Source organism: Pinus tabuliformis, chromosome 3_2, assembly GCF_031772625.1.
Source record: "Pinus tabuliformis cultivar Carrire ecotype Pingquan chromosome 3_2, CPIR1, whole genome shotgun sequence".
NCBI classification, from domain to species: Eukaryota; Viridiplantae; Streptophyta; class Pinopsida; order Pinales; family Pinaceae; genus Pinus; species Pinus tabuliformis.
The window spans coordinates 11,132,799-11,145,522 of NC_142302.1; the positions used below are offsets into that span (position 1 = coordinate 11,132,799).

The 12,724-nt window shown below is 32.0% G+C and overlaps 1 protein-coding gene across 1 annotated transcript; it reads right to left on the reverse strand.

Moving 5' to 3' along the window:
* Positions 1 to 4,782: 4,782 nt before the first annotated feature.
* Positions 4,783 to 5,954, reverse strand: LOC149179565 (uncharacterized). Its single transcript, XM_089418015.1, has 2 exons — positions 5,574 to 5,954; positions 4,783 to 5,471 (listed from the first exon to the last, which is right to left on the reverse strand). The coding sequence occupies exons 1-2, from the start codon at positions 5,752 to 5,754 to the stop codon at positions 5,086 to 5,088; spliced, it is 567 nt and encodes a 188-aa protein (XP_089274141.1). The 5' UTR covers positions 5,755 to 5,954; the 3' UTR covers positions 4,783 to 5,085.
* Positions 5,955 to 12,724: the final 6,770 nt, after the last annotated feature.

Consider the following 12,724-nt stretch of genomic DNA (forward strand, 5'->3'; position numbering starts at 1 on the left):
AAAATGAAAACTCCATTGCTAAAAACTGATGCAAAAATCACCTAAAAAAACCATTAGAGGTAGCCTATGATCCCCTCTTTGCACGTGACACATAATGATCACACAACAAACTAATTGCACCTTGACACATACTAATCATACATCAAACTAATCATGCAAAGAATATAACACATACACAACAATGTTATGAAATCAATTAATAATTTAATAGCAAAACCTTTATTATTGAAAAAAAACTGTATTTATTTTAACACAATTTTTTTTTACTAGGCATCATATGAGTTTTTGGCAGGGATCAAAGCACATACATGGGCATATATAAGATTATCGACATCAACCATTCATTGAAGTTTAAATCTCATATTTCTAGGGCACTTTTTTCCACAGTAGAATTTTATAGTATTTTTTATGAACATGGTATCAGATAGCAACTGGATTTATATTTATGTATACATTTCATACTATATGGAAACAAACTACATAGAACATTTTTTTCATATATGATGGTTTGGACTTTGGATACAAGTAGAGACTCTTTATGTTTATGATGATAAATTTTATTAAGGCTAGTTTATATTGAGGCCAATTTTGTCTTCTTGGTCCTAGGGATAGCCAACCACTGAATGCACTTGATGTATATATTGTATGTAAATTTTTACATTATAGAAAGTTACAATTTTTTCCTCCGAAAAAGAAGAAGAAGAAGAAGAAGAAAAAGAAGCTTTTTTAAGTTAGGAAGAGTCTTATTATGCTTAAATTTAAAAAAAATACTAATGAATTTTTTATGTTATTTTTTATTTCAATATGACTACTTTAATATCGACTGAAAATATAACTACTTTACTATCGACTGAAAATATAACTACTTTAATAATAATAATCATGATAAATGTTTATGGGTGGTAGCACAATTGACTAAAAGTATGTTAGCAAACCCTTTTGGATTCAAATACTCAGAAATTCAACCCCTTGAACATGTCTTACTAGTTAAACCTACAAAATAATGAATACCAATAATCATGATAAATATTATAAAACATTGAATTATAAAAATATAATATTTTCTAAAATCTTTATAAAAAAATTATACATATTTTATATTTTGCATTAAAAGAATTAAAAATTTATAACAATTATGAAAATATTAAACTATAAAAATATAATAACATTTTATTGAATTTTTATAAAAAAATATATGTGATTTGAGTAAGACATATTCCAAATTGAAAAATTAAAAAGTTATAAATATCATAAAAATATCAAAATATAAAAATATAATAACATTTTATAAAATCTTTATAAAAATAAATAAATTTGTAACATATTGTAGGTTAAAGAAATTAAAAAAAATTACTCACTCATATCATATTTAAAATAAATTAAAATACATTTTTATTATTCTAATACCTATTTTAAATATTAGTTTTCATATATTTTTATTTTTAAAATTATTAAAAAAATACATATCTGAAATTTACTTATTTAATTTCAAAATAATTACAGCTTTATTAATTAATTTTTTATTTATTAATTTAAATTCAAAATTATAATCTTGGTAGGGATTTTGAAAGCCATCTCAAAATTGTGTGTTAGGTTTTTTTTGGTTGGATGGCAAGGATAAAAGAATGCTTCCATGGGTCAGATGGGATAAAATCTCATTACCAAAGAAATGGGGAGGATGGGATGTGAAGAGTCTACCTACTTCGCAAAGGCATAGGTTGGATGGAGGTTGATCTCCCCGAAGAGTTTATGGATGGATGTAGCTTGTAGGAAGGACATTTACTCGAGATCAGTTGTCGAATGGATTAGGTCTCCAGACAGAAAGGTTGCAAAAATGTCACTCATTTGGAAAGTTGTACTCTCGACGTTTCAAGTAGTGGAAGACGATTTGGCTTGAAAATTTGGAAAAAGGAGAAAGTTTTAATTGGAAAATACCCATGGGTGGGTTGTGGGGATGGTTTCCATCTTCCATAGGATTTGATATAGCTTCTTCATGTGCCAGGAAGACATTCACTCAATTAGGTCATTGATCCTTTAAGATTATCAATATGGGCCCAAGGCTGATGCTACGCGCAACAACTAAATCTTCCAAGGGATCACTGGGAGAATTGGCATAATTATACTTTGGATCTCAACGCTACCAACGCTCACATCAATGAGGATGAGGATGATTCACTTTGATGGATCCATTCTTCCTAGGGGAAATATACTCCAAAAGATGGGTATGTTTATATCAACAAGTTTAGACAGCAAGAAGTGCAAGTCTGGTGGTGGAATCATTTGTGGACGCTGAAATGTCCCCCTAAATCTTGTTTGTTCATGTGGTGTTGTTTGGAAAACAAGGTTCCTACATGGGATCACCTTTTATAGTGAGGCTTGCATGCACTAGGCTAGTGTGCTTTGCGCAAGAGTGTTATGGAATCAGTACCTCACATGTTCATTGAATGCCCTTTTGTGATGGAAGTTTGGACTCTGATTAAAGGAAAAATAGGTGGAACCATAAATTGGGTTGAGGATACGGTTCAGGAAGCTTAGCAGGTATGGTGGGATCAAATCAATCTGAAACAACTAATAAATCTACCTCCTTTGGTATGTTGGGGATTTTGGATAGCCAAAAAATAGAGAGATGTTCAAAAACCAAACATCTATTCCTGAGAAAGTGGCGACAGATGTATGTTTGATCTATGAATTCCTCTCTGTGGAAGAAGATACACATGCTCCTCGAATTATTGTCCCTGAAGTGATTGACCATACCTTCCCATGGGAATATTTTGATGGAGCTACATCATATAATGGATCATGCAGAGGAGGGGTGATTCTTTACTTACATGAAAACTATCTATATAAGCTCCAAAGTGATTAGGACGAGGCACAAAAAACTATGCCCAAAGTGGATGAGGGCGGGGCACAAAAAACTATGCGAGGCTTCTCAACTTAAAACTTTTGCCCCATTTTTCCATCGAAAAAGATATCCATGCTTTGCAATTATTTGGTGACTCATTGATCATTGTTGATTGGTTCAATGGTGTGCAACATTGTCACATATACACACTGATTCCCATTTTTGAGGAGGCTTATTTGCTCAAACAACATTTTATTCATATTTCTTGTCGACATATTTACAAGGAGTGGAACACATCAGAAAAATCTCTCTCTAAGGTAGGTTCTGCTTAGGCTATGGGATTCTGGAAAATCAATGAATAGATAGATTGTACAAACACTGAATTTTTTCACAGCAGGACTTCAATGGGATGATCTAGGGGTAGCTCATATATGATCTTTTTTGTTTTTTTCCATTTATAAGTTCTATATGATTTCAATATTTATCAGTATAGTCTTCCTATGTGATTTCTTTGTATAACAGTAATGACTAGCCTCTCATGTATAAGTTGAATAGTCATGTGAATGCTACCGTCTTTGTCATGTGGATGCTACCGACTTTGCTTTTCGAGTGTGCTAAAAGCACGTACATATGTAATTTTAATTTTACTAATAAAATTACAAACTTTTTTCTTAGGAAAAAAATATAAATTCAAAATTATACATATTTTGTTCTATTATTAGTTATCAGAAGAGCGGTTATGCTATTTTATTTTTGTGCAAAGTTGTCATACATGAAGTATGGTTCTATTTTGAATGTGTGACACATTATCAAAGCTACATGCTTTTATAAGATGAATGTCTTTACCCTTCTAACAAAAATAATTTTGTACTTACCTCAAAAGAATAAGTGTACTACTTGCTCCTAAGCTTTCTTCACCTCCTTGCCCATTACTTTACAAAATTCTGATCTAAATTTTATTAGTGCAATTTTCAAACTTAAAATTCTAGAGGTATTGCTTTGATATTTTAGTAATATAATTTTCTAACTGTTTGAAAATTCTAGAGATATTGCTTTGATATTTTAGTAATACAATTTTCAAACATACATAAAAAAAGGGCTTCACATTCATACCAATAGTTTTTTAAGTAGCCTTTAAAAATAGTTTTATGTGACTTTTAAAAATAACACTTTGCTCTGTTTATTAATCTAAAGTACTATTTTGATATATTTATTAATGTAAAATCCAAGTTTATTTAGGAAAAAGTCCTATATTTATTAATGTAAAATCCAAGTTTATTTAGGAAAAAGGACTTTAATTATTGATCTAGACATCTGACTTCCCATTTCTTTTAAAGTGACCTTCAAAAATGTGCTTTATTAGGTCTTGAAAAGTAGGATAGTTATTTGTTTGTAGATTCGCGTTTCGTCTTTTAAAAATGTTCTTTAGCTGAACTCTAAAAATGTGTTTAATGTTGAAAAATTAAAATAGGAAAAACAATAGATGGCATATTAGGTATTTATATGAAATTATATGTTTATAAAATATGGGTAATCAATATATATAATGGTTATTAATCTATTAATAAGCAAGGGAGTATATATCAATTGTTGAATTTTGTATTTGTTTAAATCCAAGGAGTGACATATATTGTCAATCAATTAATGAATGGAATTATCTTTAATGTGATTTTTGGAAAAAAAATTGGTGGGTTTTTAGGGTCTAATTTTTCTAAAATTTGGCAGAAATTTATTGAAATCACAAGCTTGATGGGTAATCTTTGTACAATCAAAGTGTGAGATTTTCAGGTGCTGAATCCATATATAGAATTAAAAAAACAGTTTAAATAACACAAATCAAAATTTCACCTCAAATTTTTCGGTCGGATTCCAGCACCAAAAAGTCCAAAACATCACAATATATTGATAAGCTTTTAATTTTTCCGGCCGAGTCCAGCACGGAAAAGTCCAAAAAGTCACAATATATTGATAAGCTTTTAAAAGTGAGCGAGAAATACAGACAAGAGTTCAGGTACACTGGTGTTGAGATGGGAACAAATGTTTTGAAATTTAGCGAGAAAAACATACCAGTGTTCAGGTTACATCAATATAATAAGCAGGTCCTTATTGAAAGAGACTATCTAAGAAAATACAAATACACTATGCAAATACAGAGTTGAACTGTCCTGAGACTCTTCTATGGCAGACCATACTAAATCTCTGATTTGGAGTATACCAGACTTTGTATAAGAGGCTTGGAGTTGTCAAGGTTGAATGCAGTCCTCTGTCTTTGCTTGAGTTCTGATGAGAACATCATCTGATAGAGCTTGATCTGAGGGGAGAAGCCGATCACTAATTGTAAGGAGGAGGGCTCGGGTTTTCCATGACTTCATCTCTGCTCCTGTAGCCAACGCGAACATTGAGGCCATCAACGTTATGCACCTATGTTGCCAGTTCGTTTTCTGTTTCCTTAAACTCAAATTTTCGCGTTCAAGAAGTGAAATCCTTTCCCTCATCTCTTTCAAACTTGAATTTTCGCTGTCCAGCTTCGAAACCCTATCCCCTGTCTCTTTGAGTTTGGCCGAGGAGGAGCCAATACTTTGGATCTTGTGCACACATCCCTTCAAAGATCTCCACAACCACCTACTTCCTATACATAATACATACATCAACACCTATAAGTGAGTCCAGAGAAACAGTGAAATGAAGAGAAGGAAGAAATTTATATGGGGAAATGATTAATTAAACCCACCTGGGACTGTTTTCAATACGATTTCTTTTGATAAATCGCCTGCACAGGACCACACGGCATGTCGTAGTTTCTTTGGATCTGGCGTGCACAGCTTAAGCTGGGCCGGAATATCAATTCTCATAGTTTGGCCGATCTTGCCAATCTTGGGAGCTACCCAACGGATGAAAACCTTAACCCGCATGATCCCCTTTCTCTCTGCGTGTACAGCAAACACTAAACCCTCCGGCTCTGCTGCTTTTCAATTCACCTTCACCTGAAATGGTTGTATCTTTTTATAAACTATAGAGCAGTTCCTGGTTTTTTGCGATCAAATAGATCATCACCACCTTCGTCTGTTTAATTGAGGTAGGTAGACCTGGAAAGGACGGGAACAACCGTCCTGGGAATCCTCACATTATATTATATTATATATATAAAAAGAAAAAAAGGATTAATAATTTATGAAACAAATTTTTTCATCTGGTTGATGTATTCGGTCCTGTGCAGCTTCATAATAAACGCTCTAGCTTCTGGACAAACTCAAAGTATCTCAAGAGCTAGCTACTATAATATCTGCATAATTTTCCCTGTTGTTTTTTAAACCCTCACATTCTAAAATGAAAAGCTTTTCTGTTTCCATTTTGACAGAGGAACACAAAATACATACTCTTTCCTCCCACACTTTTTTTTCCTTTTCTAAAGCCCTGTTTAACAACCAAGTCGATGAGAATTATTCCTTAACTGAGCAATACAAAAAATTTTATAAAAAGACTCCGTATCCCCTTACTAGATAAAACCCCTAATCCAATATTTCTTCTTTCTCTTATTTCTTTTTCCAGCTAGACTGGGGTTAAGTTGATTTCTCAAATATTATAAATAATTCAACTTTTAAACCAATAATTTAATGATATAAAATCTTACATATATTCATTGATCTATGTTTCATAGGTAAAAGAATTATCTATTTTGTATTGTTATTTCTTTTTCTCTTCTCCCCTTAAACTTAAAAAGAGATGTGTACATTTTATTGCACTGCGCCAAACGTTGTTGGAGACATTGATTTCTAGCGGATTTGGTACACTTGGATTATTGATAGGAAATATTGTTGGAGCCATTGATTTTTAATGGATTGGGTACATTTGGATTGTATGTATTAAAATTTTGATGTATTAAATAAAGTTTTTTTTGGTAGAAATTACATAAGAGAAATTTTTGGCCAATGAATTTTGAACCGATGCATTTAGAACCAACAAGTGTGGTTCATCATGATCATCATCTGATCTTAATGACGAACCGCACTTATTGGTTCAAAACACATTTGCAAAAAAAAATCTTTTATATAATTTCTACGAAAAAAACACCTTTACTTAATTTATTATAAATCACAGAAACTTAAATACAAAAATTTTGATATATATTTAGTTGAATGTGGTGAGCAAATTATTACCTTTACAATATATCCTTCCCTACATAACTGTTAACAAAAATTATAAACCATTAATGTGGATCAAGAAGAAAGCACACATCTTTTTTACTAAGCACGCTAGCATTGTAAGAGGTAGCATTGTATGGAGACATGGCCTCCGATCTAATTCTCAAGATTTTCCATTTAGATAGGAAACTTTTTTTCTCACACTGCAAAAGAAGCGCGACTGGAGGATCATTCTCTAACTATAGTGATTGATTGTTTTATAGAGTAGTTTAGGTTTTCAATATTAAAAACGTATATTCGGACTATTTTCTTAATTATTAGTGTAATATTTAGGAAATTTTGTATTTAAAATTTATGAAGAGATATAAAATGTGTAAGTGAAAAAATTGAAATTTAGGGAAGTTTTGGAAATTGGAAAAAAAATTAAAGTATTAATGGTGTTGATCTTGCTTTGTTTTTTTTTAATTATATATATATATATATATATATATTATTTTTATTATAATATATTATTATTATTATAATATCTCTTTCTTATTATTATTTATTTTATTTATTAGTTTTATGGTTGAGGATTAAGTTTGTATTTATTATTTAATTTTATTTATCTTTATAACAATTTTTTTCATTTAAATAATAATAATAATGATAAAGAAATTAAATTAATTTATAATTTTTATTTATTTTAATTCATTTTTAGATTTGTTTTTTTTATTTTTTTAGTGTTTTTATTTTAATTACTTTATTAATTTGATTATATTATTATTTAATTTTAGTTTTTCTTTTATATAATTTTTTATTAAAATATTAATAATTATAATAATAAAATTAATGTAATTCATTATTTACTTTTATTTGTCCATTGTTATTAAAAAAATTGTTTATTAATAAATAATAATTCTTTAGACAAAACTAGTTTCACATAAAGATTTTTTAGCATAAAATTGAAATTATTAAGAATATCAAAACAAGATTAAATTGAAGTTATTAAAAATAGAAGTACAAGTAGTTTTTTAGATGAAATATATTTTATGGTAATAGGTTGGAATTTCAATACCTACATATCTAATTTTATTATTGTAATAGCTATCTTTTTTTTTTTTTGGTATACATTGGTTTCTTGAAAGGAAATGGGTGGGATGCCAAATGAGTGAGAGATATTATGATTAATAAAGAAAAATATTCACAATGTTAAGTACATGTTCTATTAGATAAGTATAAGAGTTGTGTTTATAAACAAATATAGAAGATGTATCTCACAAGTAAAAATATATTAAAGCAAAATAACAAAAAAAAATTAAAAATACAAGAATATTTTTTATTCCCAAAAATTTATATATATTTTTAATTACTTTTAACTTACATACTAAATATACAATGTTTTAATTGTCAAAATATTTGTTTTTTAATTTAAAATATATAATATCTAAATTGTCGAAATATTTAATATCAAATAAATATAAAATTTCTATAAATTTTTCTAGAAAATAATTTAAATATCCTTTCACTATGTAATACAAATAAATTTCATCATTTTTAAATTATTATTTTTTTATTTATAAAAATATATAAAATAATTTGAACATAAAAAATTTAATTAAAAATAAAACTGGGACATTTTAAATATACATATTTTTTACTATTTAAAAAACTAAAACTATTTTCTCAGATACTATCATTAATGGTTCCCTCCTCAAGTTAAAATAGAGAAAGTTTGACCTATAAAATATAATATTCATTAAAGTATGTATTTTGATTTTTTTTGTGGGCTAATAAGTGGATCTTTTAATTCATCAAAAAAGATTTATATCAGTCCATATTTTCTACTTTGAGATGGATAGTGCCCACCCATTGGGAAACAAATTCTTGCCCAACTATAGGGAGAATAACTAGTCCAAAATTTTAGTAACATCAAAATTTTCAACTTTACTAGTGATATAACAATGACAAAACAGAACACTAATATTTGAACAAAAAACAATAGCCAAAATATAACATAAACTAAGATTTAGAGGATGTTACCAAAGTTGGATCCTCTGCGCTTGTCTCAGGTGGAGTTGAAGGAGTGGCGAGACATACAAAGTGTTGCTCTATCTATGTAAGGCATTTGTCCATTTGCTCCATATAAAATCTCATATTGTCTTACTCTCTTTTGACATCTGCCAAGCTAGCCAAAATGCCATACTGATCATTTTGTCTTTCCAATAGAATTTTACCCAACAAGGATTTCATTTTCCAATAAAGAAATAGAGCTTGAATATACTACTTCTGGTGACCTTTGGTGTGACCTGGATCTGAAACAATTTGTTCAAATTCCTTGACCAGCTATGATTTAATCCAACATGGAGTGCCTATCCTTGGCAACTACATTCTCCAAGTTTTGCAACTCCGTGCGAATCTATGTTGACATAAGTGTTTGTAACAATTATGTTGCTTCTTGTGCCTAGAGCTAGTCACGACTGTTATGGTGCTTGCCGCAACCATCTCCTCCTCCTTGTCGGCTCCAGATTCTTTGACAAACCATGACTGCGAACAAACAATGCGTGTACCAAGTTGCCTTCGGAGCCCACTGATCAATTGCTCACTTCTTATCCATGAGGTGGGGCAAGAGCTATATAATCCTCCATCCACTACCACCAACCCGAGCACCAAACCCCACTACATACCAAGTTTGAATTTCAACATAGCCACCAGTGGACAAAAGATTTTGCTGCTTTGTTTTCCAACTGAAACCCAAATATCTTCTTTCAAACTTACATCCCCCCAACTTTACAAAAATATGGGATCTTTTCTCAGGCACATCAAAACTATCCATAGAGGTAATGATACCACAAGCTCTAACAGATTTCACCATCCAGGTCGTCAACTTAGATTAATGTGAACCCCCTAATACAAACCATTGGGATCTCTAGGATCTTGTGAGCCAACAACATGGTTGCCAAAACACATCACTACACTAGTCAACAAAAGAATCAAGAGGGACACCAAAGAAGGCTAGTGCTTTGTTACATGATTGGAAATATTCAATGCACCCGTCCCAATGAGACTTAAGACCATAGAAGGCAAGGGAACCCCTTTGCCTACCAAAATTGATTTGAAATTCAGACACAGAGACCTTAACACCATTGCCACGACGGGTTAAAAATTGAACAAAAAACACCCTCTAAACCTGAATGGTCAAGAAACAAACTTTAACAATTAACTCGGCACAATCAAATACAGGATCTTGGAGGCCCACGACCACGACCACAACACAAAAGAACAATGCAGATTGACCACAAGAAAAGTTAAGGAAATGGACAATTACTCGACTAAAAGTGTCATTTCCCATCCAGATGCATCAAAGTCGTGGGCTAGAGGTTAAATTCTGCTGAACAGTGTGACTACCTTGAAAAAATCTTCCGTGAAGAACCATTCTATGGATAGAAAATAAAACAAAGAGGAACACTGTGTTGATTTTCCCTTGGCACTTAAGAATCGGGTCTATGTCTAAAAAATGATCATGAAAACACTAAAATGCCACAACACAAGTACTTTCCACAACGCAAAATGTACAATAGTGAATTAATGAAGTACAAAAGACTTCATGCACAACCCAAAACTTGTTATATTACAACTTTAATACAACAAACATAGTACTCTTGTACAAGGGATCATGGCCCTCACAATTAGCCCTGATACAAGGAAATTACTAGGGCCTGATGTCAACAACACATGACCATCAATCTACCCTGAACAAGAACAACTTTAATTACTTTCTTATGAAGCACTTACTGCAACCCTTTCAGTCCACTTGCCTTGAACACTTGGCAAGTCCTCTTCCACCTATACACGTAGAGATCTTGTTGCTCCAACACCTCTGCCACTATTTCTCACAAGGTCCTTTGTAACTTCATATTCACTTGCACATATTAACACATCATAACTTTGCCTCCACACAGTTTGTTAGTTGCTCCAAGATTCATTATTCATGGGCTACACAAGTTTGCCCTCTAATCGTCCCTTAGCTGCTCCAACACTGATTTTTCTTAAGGTCTTCAACGCACAACCCTCTCAAAATAGATTCGCCACATCATTCATAGTACTTAGGGCACACATGGACAACCCTCGCAACAATGATTTGTCGCCCCAAATCATATTACTTAGGGCTCACTAGCATGATGTCCAAACATCACTTATTAAACATACCTTTACTCCAGTCAACCTAGAAATCATCTACACTGAAACCAAATACCTTTCTTCACGTCCTCTACTTAGCCATGAATATCTCAATCCTATGTGTATTAGTCACTGAGATTTTTGGCCCTCCTTAGGGCTCCTGCAATAACCTTAGGGTGTGCCCTAACTCGGCCTCAAAAAACCTTTGAAACATTGAACAAACATCACCTTTAGGCCCTTATACTTTTGCGCTTTAACTTATGAACCTTTAACCCTCACTCCAACATCATTTATCAACCTCATAGACTTACTGTGTATAGAAAACAAGGAACAAGGGTCTCGACCCTCCTCTAAGAAAACATAAAATACCTTAGCCTATTCACAAAGATTTATATGCACAAAACCATGCCCAGAACACATGTCTAGTAGCTCCTAACCTCGGCCTATACTAGAACATAAGAGAAGATAAAACTCATCCTTCTTTTGCACTCCAACTTGGCTCCTTTTGTTGAGAAATGGAAACAAGAAATTCCAGTTTAATTTTTCCTTGGATTAAACAGTGAATTAAAATTGAATTCTATTCTCATAGCAACTTGTAAATAGTTAATTAAGTTTAATTAACTTAATTAGCTTAGGAATTTCGAGTTGGAAGTCTTTCTGTAGTCATGTATATGTTCTCCCTGCATTTTAGGGGTCCGGGATGAGTTTATTTGAATTGTAATTAGATAACTCAGTTTGACTGAGTTATAGACGGTTACACTAGTTCTAACTGTTGGTGGAACCAGTAGAGGTCTAGTAGTGAGTTGGTGCACTAGTGCATCCTCAGTGATACTCCAGCTAATTGAAGATTCCCTCATGAGAAACTCATGAATTTTAGTTCAAAGAAAGACCCAGTTGAGACTAGAGTGTAGGGACAATGTACTATCAGTTGTAGAATGATCCGAGTTGTACAGGTCATGCATGAAATTAGAGAAGAACCTAGTTTTGGATTGCGCAGTTATGGAGGAAGGATTTCCAAATTAAATATGTGTTGATTCTCATAGGAATTGCACAAGGAAATAGGGGCTTGGCAGGCAGCAGAATTGGCTAAGTGTTGGCTATATCAGGCTTGTGAAGCAGAGTGTTGACTATACTTTTGCAGGAATTGTTCTAGTGAGAACAAGATTTGTATTATAACTCAGATTTCTGATTAATGCAATAGATAGTCAGGCTTTTGAGCAGTGGCTTTCCCCAGAAAAGAATTGTGTTATGTGTCTTTGATTATCTTCCTCTTGTCGATTATTATTTTCATTGATCTATTAGTTTCCTCTGTTTAAAGAGTAGAGTAGATTCTTGTCTTGTGTTTTAGTACATTACACAAGCTGTGAATCTACAGGAAAATCTACACCTTTAGGTTTGTAGCTCCTTAGGCTTTTCTTCACATTAGAATGATTACACTTGTGATGGATGCCAAATGATCTTCACTTCATCTCTCCTTCTATTGATCTTAGTGGAAACATTTTCCACCAAGGGTCATAACTTATAGGTCAAGCCGACTTGTGCCTACATACCAAACCCCACTAACATAAGAAATAAAATTCTG

Bases quoted from the DNA above. Each gene is read 5' to 3' on its own strand.
- LOC149179565 (XM_089418015.1), bottom strand. From the start codon at position 5,754: ATGCGGGTTAAGGTTTTCATCCGTTGGGTAGCTCCCAAGATTGGCAAG. The intron at 5,472-5,573 runs GTGGGTTTAATT...TATTATGTATAG, and splicing joins CGTATTGAAAACAGTCCCAG to GAAGTAGGTGGTTGTGGAGA.